This window comes from Melanerpes formicivorus, unplaced genomic scaffold (assembly GCF_026170545.1).
Source record: "Melanerpes formicivorus ecotype bairdi unplaced genomic scaffold, bMelFor1.0.p_v2 SCAF_31, whole genome shotgun sequence".
Lineage (NCBI taxonomy): Eukaryota > Metazoa > Chordata > Aves > Piciformes > Picidae > Melanerpes > Melanerpes formicivorus.
Window position 1 is genome coordinate 4,185,529 of NW_027142383.1, and position 22,030 is coordinate 4,207,558.

The 22,030-nt window shown below is 46.9% G+C and overlaps 1 protein-coding gene across 1 annotated transcript in view; it reads right to left on the reverse strand.

Moving 5' to 3' along the window:
• The window catches only part of GOLPH3 (golgi phosphoprotein 3), a 247,783-nt gene that overhangs the window by 68,381 nt on the left and 157,372 nt on the right, over nucleotides 1–22,030 (reverse strand). The window contains exon 2 of the mRNA XM_068155401.1: nucleotides 6,480–6,611. Coding sequence (XP_068011502.1) covers nucleotides 6,480–6,611 — 132 coding nt within the window. The remainder of the gene's footprint in view (nucleotides 1–6,479; nucleotides 6,612–22,030) is intronic.

The following is a 22,030-nucleotide window of genomic DNA, read 5'->3' on the forward strand; positions in this document are numbered from 1 at the left end:
TCTCAGGATATCAGGTAGTGATAGGACTAGGGGGAATGGAATGAAGCTGGAGGTGGGGAGATTCAGGCTGGATGTGAGGAGGAGGTTCTTCACCATGAGAGTGGTGAAACCCTGGAATGGGTTGTCCAGGGAGGTGGTCGAGGTCCCTTCCAACCCTGACTAATACTATGATACTATGATACTATTTAGTTACAACCGCACTGCCATGGGCAGGGACACCTCACACTAGATCAGGCAGGCCAGAGCCTCATCCAACATGGTCTCGAATACCTCTAGGCATGGGGCCTCAGCCACCTCCCTGGACAACCCATTCCAGGGCTTTGCCACTCTCACGGTAAAGAATTTCTTCCTCAAATCCAGCCTGAATCTCCCCACCCCAGCTTTGTTCCATTCTCCCTAGTCCTGTCACTTCCTGACATGCTAGGAAGTCCCTCCCCAGCATTCTTGTAGGCTCTCTTCAGATACTGGATGGCCACAATAAGGTCACCTCAGAGCCTTCTTTTCTGTCAACTGTAATCATCGCAATAAAAAACGGCAGAAGAATCAAGACTATGAGGAAACAGCATTTCCCATGAGTCGAACATCGATCACAATAACTGTTATGATAATCTGGGATCAAAAGCATCAATCAGAAGAATGCACCACAGCACCATGTGAATTAGGACTGAATATTATGGTTGTTTGATTGTTGTGTGATTAGAGAAAATGTTCATATGGACTTATATGTTATCTCACCAGTTTGCTATAATTTTACACACCTAGAGGGAAAATCAAAATTCATTATAACACAACATGCATTTTCATTATAGGTTGAAAACAACAACAAAGAAATAAATAAAAAAAAAAAAAAAAGGGAAAAGGAAGAATACCCCATAGCAAATAAAAGTTTTTTAATGATACCAACAAGAGATAGTTAGCTCATGTCAACATCTAGAAACATCAACTCTGCTGTTTGCCCAGAAGATTTCTATCTGTGAAGCTAGAGCCTGGCCAGATCTACCTTTACAGATTAAAGAAATCTTGCTACCATTAAACAATTTATGATTTTTGACCATCCTAGAGAAAAATAAAGATGCAACATACCCCTAAAGCAGATTGTAAAAGACAGTGCTAAGGATTGCATTTGTGTCTTAATCTCTGTGTGCAATGTGTTCAGGCATACTCAAGTCCTCTCTGTCAATAAGAAGAGTGAAATGTAAAGATCACAACTATTAAGATCTAAGTTCTTCTTTACAATGTCTGTTATCTTTGACCATGTATTATGCCAGCTCTGTTAGAGCATTGTAACTAGTTCAACTTAAGCTTTGGCCTTATATGGGTTACATCAGTGTGGTGGGTTTGAGCCTCAAACGGTCGCAATTAGTCTGTTAGACATGCTGCACTACAGAACTCTTGCTTTTGCTATACAGCTTAGCTTTAACTTGCTTGCTTCTGTGTTTGCAAGTAGTATCTTGTATGGGATGGGAACAACTCCCATGACCAGATTGCTCGCAAAAAAAAAAAAAGGGGGATTTGTGGCAATGCCAGCGACAAGCAGTGTGAGCAATCTGGCAGTGAAGGCCTAGAGCCTGACATGGTGGTAGGCCATGCTCAGCATATGTGCAGAGCCAACTAGCAGTGTAGCAAAGCAGTGCTGTGCCTGCAGCATGTAACTAAAGCAGGACACTGGTAGCTATAAACACAGAAAGTTATCTTGGAATAACAGGGCACGCACCTGCATCAACAAACCTCGTTGTGTCATTTGTAGTTGGACCAATAATCTATAATAGTGCGATGTGTGGTCACTCGTGGGAAGCAATGAAGCTATGCCAACGAGGCTCTCCGAGTTTACATAAGTTGTAGAAGTACCCTTTATACGCACTTTCCCTTTATTAGAATAAACCTTTATTAGAATAAACCAAACCAGGTTGGAAGAGACCTTCAAGATCATCGTGTCCAACCCATCAACCAATCCAACCCACCCAAACAGCTAACCCATGGCACCAAGCACCCCGTCAAGTCTCCTTCTGAACACCTTCAATGACGGCGACTCCACCACCTCCCCGGGCAACCCATTCCATAGCGCAATCACTCTTTCTGTATAGAACTTCTTCCTAACATCCAACCTGAACCTCCCCTGGCGCAGCCTGAGACTGTGTCCTCTTGTTCTGGTACTGGGTGCCTGGGAGAAGAGACCATCATCAGCCTGTCTACAACCTCCCTTCAGGTAGTTGTAGAGAGTGATAAGGTCACCCCTGAGTCTCCTCTTCTCCAGGCTAAGCAGCCCCAGCTCCCTCAGCCTCTCCTCATAGGGCTTGTGTTCCAAACCCCTCACCAACTTTGTTGCTCTTCTCTGGACTCGTTCCAGCAAGTCAACCTCCTTCCTAAACTGAGGGGCCCAGAACTGGACACAGTACTCGAGGTGTGGCCTAACCAGTGCAGTGTACAGGGGCAGAATGACCTCCCTGCTCCTGCTGGCCACAGTGTTCTTGATGCAGGCCAGGATGCCATTGGCCCTCTTGGCTGCCTGGGCACACTGCAGGCTCATGTACAGCCTACCATCAACCAGCACCCCCAGGTCCCTCTCTGCCTGGCTGCTCTCTAGCCACTCTGACCCCAGCCTGTAGCACTGCATGGGGTTGTTGTGGCCAATGTGCAGAACCCGGCATTTGGATGTGTTAAATCTCATGCCGTTGGACTCTGCCCATCTGTCCAGCCTGTCAAGGTCTCTCTGCAGAGCCTCTCTACCCTCCAGCAGATCAACTCTTGCCCCCAGCTTGGTGTCGTCAGCAAATTTACTGATGATGGACTCAATGCCCTCATCCAGATCATCAATAAAGATGTTAAAGAGCACAGGGCCCAGCACTGATCCTTGGGGCACACCACTAGTGACTGGCTGCCAGCTGGATGTGGCACCATTCACCACCACTCTCTGGGCTCGGCCCTCCAGCCAGTTCCTAACCCATCGCAGTGTGCTCCCGTCCAAGCCATGGGCTGACAGCTTGGCCAGCAGTTTGCTATGGGGGACGGTGTCAAAGGCCTTGCTGAGGTCCAGGTAGACTACATCAACAGGCCTCCCCACATCCACCAGGCGGGTCACCTGATCATAGAAGGAGATCAGGTTGGTCAGGCAGGACCTGCCCTTCCTAAATCCATGCTGGCTAGGCCTGATCCCTTGGCCATCCTGTAAGTGTTGTGTTATTGAACTCAGGATGACCTGTTCCATGATCTTGCCTGGCACTGAGGTCAGGCTGACAGGCCTGTAATTCCCTGGCTCATCCAACCGGCCCTTCTTATGGATGGGCACCACGTTGGCCAGCTTCCAGTCCTCTGGGACCTCGCCAGTGAGCCAGGACTGCTGGAAAATTATGGAGAGTGGCTTGGCCAGCTCATCTGACAGCTCTCTCAGCACCCTAGGATGAATCCCATCTGGTCCCATGGACTTGTGGGGATCCAAGCTGCTAAGGAGAGTTCCAACCACCGCCTCATGGAACATAGGGAAACTGTGCAGCTCCCTGGCTCCTTCTGCTAGCTCTGCAGGCCAGCTGTCAGGAAGACGTTCTGCCCTTCTAGTAAAAATTGAGGCAAAGAAGGTGTTAAGTATCTCTGCCTTTTCCTTATCCTTGGTTACAATGTTCCACTCCGTATCCACCAAGGAGTGGAGGTTTTCCTTCCCCTTCCTCTTACTATTAATGTATTTATAGAAGGACTTTTTGTTGTCCTTCACAGTAGAGGCCAGTTTAAGCTCCAAGTGTGCTTTTGCCTCCCTAATTCTCTTCCTACAAGACCTAGCAACATCCTTAAACATTCTGTGGGTTGCCTCCCCTCGCTTCCAAAGGTGATACACCCTCTTTTTTTCCCTCAGTTCCATTAAAAGTTCATGAACCATCCAGGCTGGCCGTCTGCCCCGGCGGCTCATCTTCTGGCACATTGGCACAGCCTGTCCCTGAGCCTTCAACAATTCTTCATTGAAGTAGGTCCAGCTCTCCTGGACCCCTTTGTTTTTAAGGGCTTTATCCCAAGGAACCCTCTGAATTAGTTCCTTGAGTAACCCAAAGTCTGCCCTCCGGAAGTCCAGAGTGGAGGTCTTCTTGCCGCCCCTCTTGGCTTGACCAAAAACCGAGAATTCAATTATCTCGTGGTCACTGGACCCCAAACACCCTCCAACCACCACATCACCCACCAGTCCTTCCCTGTTGGTGAAGAGGAGGTCAAGCATAGCCTTGCCCCTGGTAGGCTCTCGCAGCACCTGGGATAAGAAGCTGTCCTCCATGCATTCTAAAAACCTTCTAGACTGTCTCCTCTCTGCCATGTTGAGTTCCCAGCAGATGTCAGGCAGGTTGAAGTCACCCACGAGAACAAGGTCCGGAGATCTTGAGACAGCCCTAAGCTGCCTATAGAATGCTTCGTCAACATCTTCCTCCTGGTTGGGTGGTCTATAACAGACTCCAACCAGGGTGTCTGCCCTGCTGGTCTTCCCTCTAATTCTTATCCACAAGCATTCAACCCGATCATCCCTAGTCTCCATCTCAATGGCATCTAGTGCCTTCCTGATGTAAAGGGCCACCCCTCCACCCCTTCTTCCTCGCCTGTCTCTCCTGAAGAGCTTGTAACCGTCAATTGCAGCGCTCCAGTCGTGTGAGTCGTCCCACCACGTCTCTGTGATGGCAACTATATCATAATTTTCCTGCTGCATCAAGGCTTCCAGCTCCTCCTGTTTGTTACCCATGCTTCGTGCATTAGTGTACATGCACTTCAGCTGGGCTGCTGGTTTCACCTCTGACTCTAGCTTGTCGCCCCCAGACTCTTGTCTGAGAGGACTCTCTTCAGCCCCTTCCCCCTTCGAAACTAGTTTAAAGCCCTGTCGATGAGACCCGCCAATTCCCTACCCAGGATCTTTTTATCTTTGGGGGACAGTCCGTTCTCATATACAGTGATCTTTCCCCTTCTCTGGGACAGATGTACTCTATCTGTTGCCAGCTGGCCTGGTGCAGTGGAAAGTTTCCCAATATCAAAAAACCCAAAATTCTTTTGACTGCACCAGCCTCTAAGCCACTTGTTAACTATAGCTGCTGACCTGTTCCTTACTGTATTCCCTCCTGCAGTTAAGGGTATTGATGAAAAAATTATTTGTGCCCCTGACCCCTCAACCAGGTCTCCCAGGGCCCTGAAGTCATCTTTGATAGCCCTGGGAGTTCTGGTTGCAACATCATAATTCCCTAACTGCATAACTATTAAGGGGTAGTAGTCAGAGGGCTGTACCAGTTTAGGCAGCCTACTGGTAACATCATTAACTTGGGCTCCTGGCAGACAACAGAGTTCCCTATGAGATGGGTCAGGCCGACATATCTTCTTCTTTGCTTTACTTTACTGTGCTATACTCGCACTATAGGCCTACAATACTGGAACAATAAAGGAACAATACTTGATCATATTGGTCATCTGTATTGACTCCAGTCTCCGTCGCGATATTCCTGGATTCCAGAAAGAGGGAGGGGATGAGTGGGTTTGGTTTTGTAACCTGTTTGGACTTGTTTGCCTCTCCAGTACAGTATTTAATACCATGCTGATGTAATTACAGCTTTATAATAAAAATGCTGGCAGGAGCAAAGTATAATTGGGCTTGGAGTTCAGACTGTAACCTAGGATTATATTGTCTTGTCCAGATGTGTCTTCTGGCTGTGGGCTTGAGGTGTTGGTCTCTTCTGCTTTGACATCTATTGGCTTGAAGGGGGGTGGTTTTTATTGCTGGCTTGCTTTTGTTGTTGCTATGGTGTTTCTGCGTTTTGCTGTGCTTTTTTCTGTGAAATAAGCTAAGGTAATTGTACATTGGTATTATTCCATTAAACTGTTCTTATCTCAACCCACAGAGCTTTTTGTGTGTTTCACACACAAGACTCACAAGAGTGAGTCTTGTTAGAGCAGACTGTCTTAAACCAGGACATAATCTTAAAGGTCAGTGAGTACAACTAATTTAACAGACTGGTCACATGCTTAAAGTGGATAACAGTTTTGTGTTCTCAGGGGCCCAGGGTATAACAAGCACTAACTGCAATACTGTGTACACCAGAATTAAATTGGTGACTTGCAGTAGATACCTAGCAAGCTGTCAGTTAACTATTCTTCTCAGCCCCAGCCCACATCTCACCAACACTGCATAATACATTTTTTTCAGCAGATGACAACTGGTGCTACTGACTTGCAGCAGCAACTGCTGCCACCACACTCTGGCCAGAGCCACTGCTAACTGTGCAAGGGTCCCTGCAGCAGCAAGAATAGATAAAGAGAACAAGTACAGAAAATTTTACAAGGCACTTCAGCTCACCATTTAAACTCTTCAGGTAATAACTTTGCATCTAATTTAGGTTACTACTCAGAATCCCTAAACCAATATAAAGAAAACAAAAATTGTATTTTTCTTACAGCCAGTTGTAATTTATAGCTACTGTATTGCCTGGAGCATGACACAAAAGTAAATGCAACCATTTTCCTCCACTTACCTTTCTTGTTAACAGACTTTTGCGCCTCATTCCAGAAACCTCTAACTGAAGACGCCCTCGCAGTGCCAATTCAATTAACATACAGCCACGCAATCCTGATGAAATGCAATCATTCCAGAATGATGTGTAACCCTGTGAAGAATGAAAGACAGTAAGATATTTCCATCTCCAGCTGAAAGCAAACAGAAAAATAGATTTACTGCATTCTCTAAGCAGTTTTCTGGCCCTCATACACTTCTGAAGTAGCATAACTAATCAACTACCATTCCTATATTGAAAACATGAAAGAGAAAATAGATTCATCCAGTATTAGTTTCAACATTTAGTCTCTGCTCTTTGAAGATGCCATGGTTCAGGCCCATACAGCAGCTGATCCAATGCAGCTCCTCACACAACTACTACTGTCACCCTTTCTGCCCCCTGGTGGAATGGGAAGGACAATCTGGAAAAAAAAGGCAAAGCCCCCTGCATTGATATAAAGAACAGTACAGAAATACCACAACTCGCCTGTCCCTGTCCCTGTCCCCTCATGAAGTTGCCATGTCACAGTTGCAAGCTCAAAGCGCATCTCCGATTTGCCCTGGCCAGCCCTTCCCTTATATAGGGGGCAAGACATTGAATACCCATCGGCTATTTCAGATGGCTTGGCTACATTCAATCCCAGCTTCTTGTGAAGGAAAAGAATCACAACAAACTGAAAACTTAACCCTATTCTAGCTGAATCCCAAACATTATCCCTCCCTTATTCTATACCATCTATGCCATGCCTAACAGAATTATTTATCAAGAAACATCATACAATTTAGTTCATTTCCCGTTAACACCCAAAATGAGATCACCTTGCAGTATGCATTGGACTTCTCCATCCTCCGGCATCAGTCATCAGGTACACCCAGATCCCTGGGCAAAAGTATCACAGTATCACAGTATCAGCAAGGTTGGAAGAGACCTCAAAGATCGAGTCCAACCTGTCACCACAGACCTCATGACTAGACCATGGCACCAAGTGCCACGTCCAATCCCCTCCTGAACACCTCCAGGGACAGTGACTCCACCACCTCCCTGCGCAGCCCATTCCAATGAGAAATTACTCTCTCAGTGAAGAACTTTCTCCTCACCTCCAGCCTAAACTTCCTCTGGTGCAGCTTGAGACTGTGTCCTCTTGTTCTGGTGCTGGTTGCCTGGGAGAGGAGGCCAACCCCTTCCTGGCTACAACCACCCTTCAGGTAGTTGCAGAGAGCAATGAGGTCGCCCCTGAGCCTCCTCTTCTCCAGGCTAAACAATCCCAGCTCCCTCAGCCTCTCCTCATAGGGCTTGTGTTCAAGGCCTCTCACCAGCCTCGTTGCCATTCTCTGGACACGTTCAAGTGTCTCGATATCCTTCATAAACTGAGGGGTCCAGAACTGGACACAGTACTCAAGGTGTGGCTTAACCAAAGCAGAGTACAGGGGGACAATGACTTCCCTGCTCCTGCTGGCCACACCATTCTTAATGCAGGCCAGGATACCATTGGCCTTTTTGGCCACCTGGGCACACTGCTGGCTCATGTTTAGGCTGGTATCAATCAGCACCCCCAGGTCCCTCTCTGTTTGGGAGCTCTCCAGCCACTCTGACCCCAGCCTGTAGCTCTGCATGGAGTTCCTGTGGCCAAAGTGCAGCACCTGTCACTTGGATTTGTTGAATGCCATCCCATTGGACTCTGCCCATGTGTCCAGTCAGTCGAGGTCCCTCTGCAGAGCCTTTCTACCCTCTAACTGATCAACATCTGCTCCCAACTTGGTGTCATCTGCAAATTTGTTGATGATTGTCTCAATCCCCTCATCCAGATCATCAATGAAGATATTAAAGAGGATGGATGGGGCCCAGCACTGATGCCTGGGGGACGCCACTGGTGACTGGCCACCAGCTGGATGTGGCACCATTCACCACCACTCTCTGGGCTTGGCCAGTTCCTAACCCAACGCAGTGTGATCCTGTCCAAGCCATGGGCTGATAGCTTGACCAGGAGTTTGCTGTGGGGGACATTGTTGAAAGGCCTTGCTGAAGTCCAGGTAGACTACATCCACAGGCCCCCCAACAGCCATCATGTGGGTAACCTGATCATAGAAGGAGATCAGGTTGGAGAGGCAGGACCTGCCCTTCCTAAGTCCATGTTGGCTGGACCTGAGCCCTTGGCCAGCCTTCAGGTGAGCGATTATTGCCGCCAGGATAATCTGCTCCATAATTTTCCCTGGCCCTGAGGTCAGGCTGACAGGCCTGAAGTTTCCGGGTTCCTCTATCCAACCCTTCTTGTGGATGGGGACCACATTGGCCAGTTTCATTTAGAATAAACTTATTTATTTAGATTAAACCAAACCAGGTTGGAAGAGACCTTCAAGATCATCGCGTCCAACCCATCAACCAATCCAACCCACCCAAACAGCTAACCCATGGCACCAAGTACCCCATCAAGTCTCCTCCTGAACACATCCAGTGATGGCGACTCCACCACCTCCCTGGTGTGGCCGGTTGACGTTGCCCCCTTAAGAAAGGGAATATGGTGGACGGAAGTTGGTAAACGGAAGGAATAGTCTAAACTATTTCATTGGTAAAGTGGGAGGAAGCACCTTCTGAACTGGGAGTGAAGTGGACATTTGCACGACTTTTCTATCAGTCTTGCTTCCGCCTTTCCATGGTGCAGCAGCTCTGCAGCTAACTCTGTGCTGGGCTTTCTGCCAAGGCCTCGGCCTTGAAAACAAGATACCAGGCCTGTATATTAACTCTTTTCCAATTAACACAAAACTGCTTTTAACTTCTTTCTTTCGCTCTCTCTCTCTTCTAACCTAATCTGGGGAAAGGGGGGAAAGAGGGGAAAGAGGAGGTGGGGAACCCCCCTCTCTGCCGAGGGGTTTACTCTCATTTCTGTGTTACTCTGTTGTATATCTTTGTATATATTGTAGATATTGTAAATTTGTAAATATCTCCCTGCAAACCCTACATCGCTTTGTAAATATAGCTCCACTGCTTTGCTAATTCAGCTTGCGAGTTTTTTTTTCCTTTCCCTTCAATTTATTTTTCCCTTTTACTTTACAAAGGGGGAAGGGAGGAGGCTTCTTGGCCTTACCCCTTCCATCCCACGACATTTTTTTTTATTGGCGTACCCAACGTGCGGCAGATAATTAGTTCAATTTATTATTTGATTGATTTAGTGTTTTCTAGCTGAATTAGCAAACATGAAGGTATTGTGGTTTGTGGAGCGATTATTCTTTTCAATTTTTGGGGCTCTGGTTTACAGGTATTGTTTGGGTTTGATTTTGGATTACCTGGGTAAATATTTGGTGCGGACAATTTATATGTGGGTTATGTATAGAGTTAAATTATGGTATGGAAAATGTATTAATTTCCTATGGCCAGTGAGATACAGGAATGTTACCTCCACCACTCTCCCAATTGAGATAAAGGGGTTTAAGATTCCACCTGAGGAGACAGTAACTTTAGGTGATGCCTGGGATCCAAAGGTGATTTATGTGATGTGTATAATTCTGCTGCTGGTGATAACTAATGTGTTTTCTCTGTATTCCTTGTGGCGAGAGAAAAAGGTGTCCAGGGCGTGTTTTGTTATTAAAACTAGATCAAAAAGAAAACGCCGTGGCTCTCGATCAGTCCCAGAGTCATCTAGTGACGAGGACTGTGGAGAACCCGTGTCAGTTAAAAAGAAGGCTAAAAAGTTAATTGGTAAAGCAGCTCTAAATGACTTTGCTGATTCTAGCAAGCAGCCAAGGGCATCGGCTGGTATCAACATGGCACCTACTCCTTCTCCCACTCCTTCTCCTCCTTCTTCTTCTCCGTCGGCCAGTAATGGAGCAACGTCACTTCCACCCACTCCCTCAGTGGGACCGGAAGTCACTGCCCCAGCAGCTGATTTATCTCAGGACCTGTCAGCTTCCATTAAGGTGGCTGTAAATTCAAACACAGCTCCAGTTAAGGTGGCTCCTTTAAAGACTAGAGCTGGAAAGGGCAAAGATGGAGAAGAAGAGGAGGAGACTGATCCTGGTGAGGGGCCCTCTGCTCTAAAAGATCCTGCTCAGGAGGAAGAGAAGGTTTGTTTTAAAGATCTAGCTAACCTAGCGAGATCAAAGCAGGATAGAGATGAAGCTAGGAAAGCAGCTGGCAAAGGTGGTTCTCAGCTTAAAGAGATCCTTAGGAGGATGACAGCAGGATTTTATGGGCAAAGAATTCAGGGAGATGAAGATCAAGATGATATTACAGACTGTTCGTCACCACGGGAGGAATTGCGAAATGTCCGTAAAGATTTCACCAGGGCAGATAAGGAGCCAGTTCTAGCTTGGCTTAGTAGGTGTTATGATACAGGTGCTTCAGCTCTAACAGTTGGAGACAAGTCAGCAGCTCAGTTAGGAACTCTCTCAAGGGACAATGGAATAGATAGACATCTAGGCGAAGCTCTCGGTAAGGTTAATCTGTGGATACACCTTTTAATAGCAGTTGCCCTGAGATACCCTTCCCGAGATGATCTTCCCTGGAATCCTAAACCCTGGACTACCATAGATGAGGGAATTAAGCGCTTGAGAGAATTTGCTGTTAGAGAGCTACTCTATGGTGAACATGAAACTCTGAATCCTGATGACGTTCCTGTGGGTATTGGTCTTGCTAAAAAGATCATCAAACTTGCTCCTTCCAATTATGCAAACATTCTGGCAAGCAGAATTGTGTCAAGAAGTTATGGTGGAGCTTCTCCCACGGTTGGCCAATTCAGTGATCAAATGAGACAATTGGAGGATAGCATGACACGTGGTTCTTTGGTTTCAGCCATTGAAACTCTGTCTGGAAAAATAGAGAATTGTATGAAGGATCTGAAAGATTCCATATACCAATTGGCACAGAAGGATAATTTCAATTCTTCCTCCAGGTGGGTACAAGTTTCATCTGTGAGGAATACACGTCCTCCAAGGAGGTCATTCCAAAACAGGACATTCCAAAACAGGTCATTCCAAAACAGACCACCAAGGCAATCACGTAGAACTATTTGGATAAATCTGCGTGATCAGTTTGGTGAGAACATGAACCGCTGGGATGGCCAACCAACTTCTAATCTTTTCAGGAGACTGAGGGAATTGCAAAGTGGCAGAACCCGAGGTAGCAATACCGGAAGGGTAGCTGTTACTTCCACAGCTCCCCAGAACGACTCCTATGGCTCCAACAGTGGCTCCAGTTATAACATGCAAAGTTATAACCCTGCAAACTATGTGCAATGCACATGTGCGCATGTTCCCCATAACTAGGGGTGCCCTGCCTCCCGCCAGGGGGAGGAGAGGGATAACAGAGATAACAGAATCTATTGGGATGTGTACATCCAGTGGCCTGGCACTTCACAATTTCGGAAGTACAGGGCCTTGGTTGACACAGGAGCTCAGTGCACCATAATACCATCAAATTATCAGGGATCAGAGTCTATAACTATTCTGGGAGTCACTGGTGGATCTCAAGAGTTAAGTAAGGTGGAGGTTAATATAAGTTTAACTGGTAAACAATGGAGGAAGCATACAGTTGTGACCGGACCTGACGCACCTTGTATTTTGGGAATTGATTTTCTGAGAGAAGGGCGTTTCAAAGACCCTAGAGGTTACAAATGGGCTTTTGGAGTAGCTTCAATAGAAATTGATGGACAAAAATTGAAGCTGTCTGCCAGACCTGAACTTTCTGATGAATCTGCAGTTGTGGGACAACATAAGATACAGGACATTAAATTGCCGGTTGCTTCTCAGACTGTGCATCACAGACAATACAGAACCAACCGTGACTCTTTGTTGCCCATTCAGAATCTGATTCGTCAGTTGGAAAGTCAGAAAGTCGTCATCAAAACTCATTCACCTTTCAACAGTCCAGTGTGGCCTGTGCGGAAGCAGAATGGAGACTGGCGTCTGACGGTAGACTACCGAGCCCTAAATGAAGTAACACCACCTATGAGTGCAGCAGTACCAGACATGATGGAACTACAGTATGAGCTGGAATCCAAAGAGGCCAAATGGTATGCTACCATAGACATTGCTAATGCATTTTTCTCTATTCCCATAGCAGAGGAATGCAGGCCTCAGTTTGCTTTCACCTGGAGAGGAATCCAGTACACTTTCAACAGACTGCCAATGGGCTGGATCCACAGCTCAAGCATCTGTCATGCAGTGATCCACGATGCTCTGGAGAAAGGCGGTGCTCCAGAACACATCCAGTTCATCGATGATATCATCGTCTGGGGTAAAACTGCTGAGGAAGTCTTCGAGAAAGGTAACAAAATCATTGACATTCTTCTGAATGCAGGTTTTGCCATCAAGCGAGACAAGGTAAAAGGACCTACCACAGAAATTCAGTTTCTGGGAGTGCGGTGGCAGGATGGACGCCGACACATTACAGTGGATGTGGTAAATAGAGTCTCTACCATGGCAAGTCCCACAAACAAGCAAGAGACCCTACGTTTCTTGGGGATAGTGGGATTTTGGAGACTGCACATTATTGGATACAGTCAGATTGTGAAACCTCTGTATGATGTGACTCGAAAGAGAAACCATTTCCACTGGGGACCTGAACAACAAGCAGCCTTTGACCAGATAAAGCAAGAGGTGATTCAAGCAATGGGTCTGGGACCAGTCCGAAATGGTCCAGACATTAAGAACATTTTGTACACGGCTGCAAGTGACAATGGTCCAACCTGGTGTTTGTGGCAAAAAGCTCCAGGTGAGACACGTGGACGACCTCTTGGTTTCTGGAGTCGAGGTTACAGAGGTTCAGAGGCTAACTATACTCCAACAGAGAAAGAAATTCTAGCTGCCTATGAAGGAGTGAAAGCATCTTCTGAAGTGATTGGAACTGAATCACAACTTCTCTTAGCTCCCAGATTACCAGTTTTGAATTGGATGTTCAAAGGCAAAGGCTCCACACCACATCATGCCACAGACTCAACATGGTCTAAGTGGATGGCTCTGATAACACAGAGAGCTCGAATGGGAAATATTGAAAGACCTGGTCTGGTGGAGGTGATCTCAAGTTGGCCTGAAGGTATCAACTGTGCCAAACCTCCAGAGGAGAAAGTAACTTGTGCTGAGGAAGCTCCTCCTTACAATGACCTTTCTGATGATGAAAAGAAATATGCTTTGTTCACAGACGGTTCTTGTCGTCTTGTTGTAAACAAGCTTAGGTGGAAGTCTGCAGTGTGGAGTCCAACACGCCGAGTTGCAGAGGCGAAAGATGGAGAAGGAGAATCCAGTCAGTTCGCAGAGGTAAAAGCTGTCCAGCTAGCTCTCGACGTGGCTGAACGTGAGACATGGCCAAAGCTTTATCTCTACACCGACTCATGGATGGTAGCCAATGCTCTATGGGGTTGGCTAAAGAACTGGAAGAAGAGTGGTTGGCAGAGAAAAGGAAAACCCATTTGGGCAGCCAACCTGTGGCAGGACATTGCTGATCGAATCGAGAGAATTCCAGTGAAAGTGAGACACATCGATGCTCACATTCCTAAGAGCAAAGCTACTGAGGAACAGCAACACAACCATCAGGCAGATCTAGCTGCAAGAGTTTCTCAAGTAGACATGGACTCTAATCTTGATCTCGACTGGAAACACCGAGGTGAGATATTCTTAGCTTGGTGGGCTCACGATTCGTCAGGACATCAAGGCAGAGATGCAACATACCAATGGGCTCGTGACAGATCCATAGACATTTCCATGGATGCTATCACGCAAGTCATCCATGACTGTGACATTTGTGCTGCTATTAAGCAGGCAAAACGACTTAAGCCCTTGTGGTATGGTGACAGATGGTCCAAGTACAAGTATGGTGAAGCTTGGCAGATTGACTACATCACTCTACCACGTTCTCGTTCTGGTAAGCAATACGTGCTTACTATGGTAGAGGCAAACACTGGATGGTTGGAAACTTATCCAGTTCCACATGCAACTGCACGCAACACCATTCTCGGTCTGGAGAGACAAATCCTGTGGAGACACGGAACTCCAGAGAGGATTGAGTCAGACAACGGAACTCATTTCAAGAACAACCTTGTAAAGAACTGGGCAAAAGAGCACGGTATTGAGTGGATATTCCACATTCCCTACTATGCACCAGCTTCAGGGAAGATTGAACGCTACAACGGTTTGTTGAAGACCACTCTCAAAGCCATGGGAGGTGGATCTTTGAAAAACTGGGAAAAACATTTAGCACAAGCAACTTGGCTGGTAAATAGTAGAGGTTCAGTGAACCGAGCTGGACCTGCACATTCAGATTTGCTACAGAAAGTAGAAGGTGATAGAGTTCCTGTTGTTAGAGAAAAGAACCTGTTAGGTAAAACTGTTTGGGTATTTTCACCCTCAGGAGAAGCTAAACCTGTCCGAGGGGTGGTTTCAGCTGAAGGTCCGGGTCACACTTATTGGGTAATGCAAGAGAATGGTGAAATTCAGTGTATTCCGCAAAGAAATTTAACTTTAGCTGAAAGAGGTTAATTTCAAACTGCTGTACAGCTACATCGCGTCCAAAGGAAGAATCAACGACGAATCTACGGTGCACGAACCCTGAGATCCCGGAGAGCCCTGAGTCAACTAAGAGACCCTGAGAATCCCTGTTTCCCTTTTCTTCGCTTCGTCGGTGAAGAAATGAACTGTTTTCCATTTTTCTCATTTTCTGATTTTCTTGGACTTTTGAATCATCTACATTTGAGCATAGCCGGAATGGACTATGAACTTTACTCACGAACTGTAAATATCGTTTTGGATTGGATGGACAGTATGAACAGCCAATGAAATTGTTTAGAAGGGGTGGACTGTGGCCGGTTGACGTTGCCCCCTTAAGAAAGGGAATATGGTGGACGGAAGTTGGTAAACGGAAGGAATAGTCTAAACTATTTCATTGGTAAAGTGGGAGGAAGCACCTTCTGAACTGGGAGTGAAGTGGACATTTGCACGACTTTTCTATCAGTCTTGCTTCCGCCTTTCCATGGTGCAGCAGCTCTGCAGCTAACTCTGTGCTGGGCTTTCTGCCAAGGCCTCGGCCTTGAAAACAAGATACCAGGCCTGTATATTAACTCTTTTCCAATTAACACAAAACTGCTTTTAACTTCTTTCTTTCGCTCTCTCTCTCTTCTAACCTAATCTGGGGAAAGGGGGGAAAGAGGGGAAAGAGGAGGTGGGGAACCCCCCTCTCTGCCGAGGGGTTTACTCTCATTTCTGTGTTACTCTGTTGTATATCTTTGTATATATTGTAGATATTGTAAATTTGTAAATATCTCCCTGCAAACCCTACATCGCTTTGTAAATATAGCTCCACTGCTTTGCTAATTCAGCTTGCGAGTTTTTTTTTCCTTTCCCTTCAATTTTTTTTCCCTTTTACTTTACAAAGGGGGAAGGGAGGAGGCTTCTTGGCCTTACCCCTTCCATCCCACGACATTTTTGACCTTCAAGATCATCGCGTCCAACCCATCAACCAATCCAACCCACCCAAACAGCTAACCCATGGCACCAAGTACCCCATCAAGTCTCCTCCTGGACACATCCAGTGATGGCGACTCCACCACCTCCCTGGGCAGCCCATTCCAATGGGCAATCACTCTTTCTGTATAGAACTTCTTCCTAACATCCAACCTGAACCTCCCCTGGCGCAGCCTTTAGACTGTGTCCTCTTGTTCTGGTACTGGCTGCCTGGGAGAAGAGACCATCATCCGCCTGTCTACAACCTCCCTTCAGGTAGTTGTAGAGAGTGATAAGGTCACCCCTGAGTCTCCTCTTCTCCAGGCTGAGCAACCCCAGCTCCCTCAGCCTCTCCTCATAGGGCTTGTGTTCCAAACCCCTCACCAACTTTGTTGCTCTTCTCTGGACTCGTTCCAGCAAGTCAACCTCCTTCCTAAACTGAGGGGCCCAGAACTGGACACAGTGCTCGAGGTGTGGCCTAACCAGTGCAGTGTACAGGGGCAGAATGACCTCCCTGCTCCTGCTGGCCACACTGTTCCTGATGCAGGCCAGGATGCCATTGGCCCTCTTGGCTGCCTGGGCACACTGCAGGCTCATGTTCAGCCTGCCATCGACCAGTACCCCCAGGTCCCTCTCTGCCTGGCTGCTCTCCAGCCACTCTGACCCCAGCCTGTAGCACTGCATGGGGTTGTTGTGGCCATCTAGTCATCTGGGATCTCATCAGCAGATACAACAGGTTGTTTGAGGAAAATGATGGAGAGCAGCTTGGCCAGCTCATCTACCAGCTCTCTCAGCACCCTAGGATGGTTCCAATACAGTCCCATGGACTTGTGAGTGTCCAAGTGGCTCAGCAGGTCCCAATCTAATTCTTCATGGATTTCCAGGGCATTACACTGCTCCCTGACCCCATCACCCAGCTCAGGAGGCCACTCGTCCTGAACTCCTCCTGCCTTGCTGTTAAAAATTGAGGCAAAGAAGGTGCTCAGGACCTCAGCCTTTTCCTCATCTTCAGTCACAGTGTTTCCCTCCAGGTCCAATAAGGAGTGGAGGTTCTTCTTGCCCCTCTTTTTAGTGTTAATATATTTGAAAAAATGCTTTTTATTGTCTTTGACAGAGGTGGCCAACTTCAGTTCCAACTGGGCCTTTGCCTCTCTAATTTTATTCCTACATAATCTAACAACATCCTTGAACATACCTCGAGAAGCCTTCCCCTCCTTCCAAAGGCGATACACCCTCTTTTTTCCCTTAATTCCTCCAGGAGCTGCTTGCTCATCCAGGCAGGTCGCCTTCCCCACTGGCTCATCTTTCGGCACATGGGACCTGCCAGTTCCTGTGCCTTCAAGAGCTCCTGTTTGAAGTAGGTCCAACCCTCCTGGACCCCTCGGTTCTTAAGGGCTGCTACCCAGGGACATTTGCAAATGTGTTTCTTAAACAAGCTGAAGTTTGCCCTCCGGAAGTCCAAAGTGAAGGTTATGTTAGTGCTCCTCCCTATCTCCCTGCATATTGAAAACTTCACTATCTCGTGGACACTGCACCCTAGGCAGCCTCCCACCATCACATCTCCACCAGCCCTTCTCTACTGGAGAACAGCAGGTCAAGCAGAGCCTGACCCCTGGTAGGCTCACTTAACAGCTGCATCAGAAAGCAGTCCACCATGCTCTCCAGGAATCTTCTGGACTGCCTCCTCTCTGATGAATTAAGTTCCCAGCAGATATCTGGCAGGTTAAAGTCACCTACAAGGACAAGATCTGATGATCTTGAGAGAGCCTCCAATTGCTTATAGAATATTTTGTCTGCCTCCTCATCCTGGTTGGGTGGTCTATAACAGACTCCAACCAGGATGTCAGATTTGTTAGGCTGCCCTCTGATTTTAACCCACAGGCTCTCAATCCCTTCATCCTCCACCTCAAGCTCTGTGGCAAAGAGCGACTCCCTAATACACAGAGCCACCCCTCCTCCTCTTCTCCCTCACCTGTCTCTCCTAAAGAGCCTGTAACCCTCCAGTGTAGCACTCCAATCATGCCTGTTATCCCACCATGTTTTTGCGATGGCGACTATCATAGTCACCCTGGTGGACCAGGACTTCCAGCTCCTCTTGCTTATTGCCCATGCTGTGTGCATTGGTGTGCATGCACTTCAGCTGGGCTCTCGACTTCCCAATTAACCCAAATTTGTGTCCCACTCTTTCCTCTTCAGAGGGACTGATTTCCTCACCCATCCCCTTCAGACCTAGTTTAAAGTCCTCTTAATGAGCCCTGCCAACTCTAGTGCTAGGACTTTCTTACCCTTTTGTGACCGTTTGAGGCTATGCCTTTAAGAAAGGGACAGTACTGGGACACTATGGCTGAATGTTTTGGAATGTTAACAAAAACAACCAGATATTCTAAACTAATTTCATTGGTGGATTGGTAAAAAAGGAAGTTTTAAGCTTAGGTGCAGCTGAGACTTTCCTCAGTTCGCTCCTTTCCTTTCTCCTTTCCAGCTCGTCTGCCTCTGGGCTCCCTGCCAGACTGATCTTGGACAGATAAGGCCTACTAACATATTCTATTTTATTAACCATTGCTCTTTTCCTCTCTTTCTAACCCTCTTCGGGGAAAAAGGGGAGAGAAGGGGGTACAGGGGGGAACCCTCCTCCAGAGGGGGGGGAAATTTCATTCCTGTATTATTGTTTCTTTTTGTCACCTGTATTGGGTTGAACTGAGGTGGAGTTAATTCTCCTCCTGTGTTGTGTTTTTTTTTTTTTTTCAGCAGTAGTTGATAACACAGCAGTGTTTTGGCTACGGCTGAATCTGGTATCTGAGCTGTGTCCTTTCAACATTTCCCTGCCCCAAGAGTGCATTGAGGGGTGGGCAGGATCTTGGGAGGGGACACAACTGAGCCAGCTGACTCAGACTGGCCAAAGAGGTATTCCATACCATATGACGTCAGCTCAGGTATAAGAAGGACGTGAAAGAAGGAAGTTTGCACATTCCTGGCAGCAGAGGATGGTTACAGTGGGCAGGGGGTCTGCACCCAACCCACAAGATTCCAGTAGGTGAAAGAGTAATTATAAGTGACAGCTGGGATCCAAAGGTGATTTATTTGATGCTGCTCATGATAGTGATTGCGTATTTGTCATATTCTTTGCGCCAGGAGAGAAAAGAATCTAAGGCCTGCTTCATTATTAAGCATAGATCAAAGAAAAGGAGGCACACTTCTGGCACAGCCCCAGAGACTTCTAGTGATGTGGAGAGTGGAGAATCTGTATCAGTTAAAGATAAAGCTAAAAAGTCTATTGGAAAGGCTGCTTTGAACGGTTCTGTTGCTGATTCTGGCAAGCAGCCAGGGGCGGTGACAGCTTCCAACAAGGCGGCTCCCCCATCCTCAGCCGCCATTAACGAGGCAAAGTCATTTCCACCCTCCTTCTTGGAAGGACCGGAAGCGCCCTCCAAAGCAGCTGATCTGTCTCAAAAACTGTCAGGTTCTGTTAAGGCGGCTGTAAATTCAAACACAGCCCCAATTAAGCAAGTAGCAGTTTTAAGAGAAAGAAGAGGAAAAGCCAAAGGTGATCCAGGAGCTGATGTGGGAGAAGAGCAAGACGCTGATGCACGTGAGGGACCTTCTGCTAGAAAAGATCCTGCTGAGGAGGAAGAGAAGGTTGGTTTTAAAGATCTAGTGGAGTTATTGAGATCAACACAGGATGGAGATGCAGCTAGGACAGCAGCTAGCAGTGGTGCTTCTCAGCTTAAAGAGATCCTTAGGAGAGTGACATCAGGATTATTGGTACAACAAGTTCAGAAAGATGTGATAGAAGGGGCAAAGGAGGAAGAAGATGACATTTCTCAATGTGCTTCACCTTGCGAAGAACTTTGAAATGTCCGTAAAGATTACACCAGAGCAGATAAGGAGTCAGTTCTAGATTGGCTTAGTAGATGTTATGATACAGGTGCTCCAGCTCTAATGGTCGGAGACAAGTCAGCAGCTCAGTTAGGAACTCCCTTGAAGGATAATGGAATAGTTAGACATCTAGGCAACGATCTTGGTAAGGTTAATCTGTGAATGCACCTTTTAATGGCGGTTGCCCTGAGATACCCTTCCTGAGATGATCTTCCATGGAATCCTAAGAGCTGGACTACCATAGATGAGGGAATTAAGCGCCTGAGAGAATTTGCTATTAGAGAGATACTCTATGGTGAACATGAAATTCTAAATGCTGATGACATTCCTGTGGGTACTGGTCTTGCTAAAAAGCTCATCAAGCTTGCTCCTTCTAATTATGCAAATATTCTGGCAAGCAGAATTGTGGCAAGAACTTATGGTGGAGCTCCTCCTACGGTTGGCCAATTCAGTGATCAAATGAGACAATTGGAGGATAGCATGACACGTGTTTCTTTGGTTTCAGCCATTGAAACGCTGTCTGGAAAAAATGAGAATTGCATGGAAGAGCTGAAAGATTCCATATCCCAATTGCCACAGAAGGATAATTTCAATTCTTCCTCCAGGTGGATACAAGTTTCATCTGTGAGGAAAAGATGTCCTCCAAGGAGGCCATTCCAAAACAGGTCAAACCAAAACAGACCACCAAGGCAATCACGTAGGACTATTTGGATAACTATGCGTGATCAGTTTGGTGAGAACATGAACAGATGGGATGGCCAACCAACTTCTAATCTTTTCAGGAGACTGAGGGAACTGCAAAGTGGCACAACCCGAGGTAGCAATACCAGAAGGGTAGCTGTTACTTCTACAATTCCCCAGAACAACTATAATAGCTCCAACAGTGGCTCCAGTTCTAACACTGCACACTGTGCTCATTGCACATGTGGGCATATTCCCCATAACTAGGGGTGCCCTGCCTCCCGCCAGGGGGAGGAGAGGGGTAATATAGATAACAGAATCTATTGGGATGTGTACATCCAGTGGCCTGGCACTTCACAATTTCGGAAGTACAGGGCCTTGGTTGACACAGGAGCTCAGTGCACCATAATGCCAGCAAATTACCAGGGATTGTAGCCTATAACTATTCTGGGAGTCACTGGTGGATCTCAAGAGTTAACTAAGGTAGAGGTTAATATAAGTTTAACTGGTAAACAATGCAGGAAGCATACAGTTGTGACCGGACCTGACGCACCTTGTATTTTGGGAATTGATTTTCTGAGAGAAGGGCGTTTCAAAGACCCTAGAGGTTACAAATGGGCTTTTGGAGTAGCTTCTGTAGAAATTGATGGACAAAAACTGAAGGTGTCTGTCAGACCTGAGCTTTCTGATGAATCTGCAGTTGTGGGACAACACAAGATACAGGACATTAAATTGCCGGTTGCTTCTCAGACTGTGCATCACAGACAATACAGAACCAACCGTGTCTCTTTATTGCCCATTCAGAATCTGATTCGTCAGTTGGAGAGTCAGAAAGTCGTCAGCAAAACTCATTCACCTTTCAACAGTCCAGTGTGGCCTGTGCGGAAGCAGAATGGAGACTGGCGTCTGACAGTCGAATACCAAACCCTAGATGAAGTAACGCCGCCTATGAGTGCAGCAGTACCAGACGTGATGGAATGCCAGTATGAGCTGGAATCCAAAGAGGCTAAATGGTATGCTACCATAGACATTGCTAATGCATTTTTCTCTATTCCCATAGCAGAGGAATGCAGGCCCCAGTTTGCGGTGGCAGGATGGACGCTGACACATTCCAGTGGATGTGGGAAATAGAGTCTCTACCGTGGCAAATCCCATGAACAAGCAAGAGACCCTACGTTTCTTGGGGATAGTGGGATTTTGGAGACTGCACATTCCTGGATACAGTCAGATTGTGAAACCTCTGTAGGATGTGACTCGAAAGAGAAACAGTTCCCACTGGGGACCCGAACAATAAGCAGCTTTTGACCAGATAAAGCAAGAGGTAGTTCAAGCAGTGGTTCTGGGGCCTGTCCGAGATGGTCCAGACATTAAGAACATTTTGCACACGGCTGCAAGTGACAATGGTCCAGGCTTGTGCTTTGGCAAAAAGCTGCAGGTGAGACACGTGGATGACCTCTTGGCTTCTGGAGTCAAGGTTACAGAGGTTCAGAGGCAAATTCTACTCCAACAGAGAAAGAAATTTTAGCAGCCTATGAAGGAGTAAAAGCA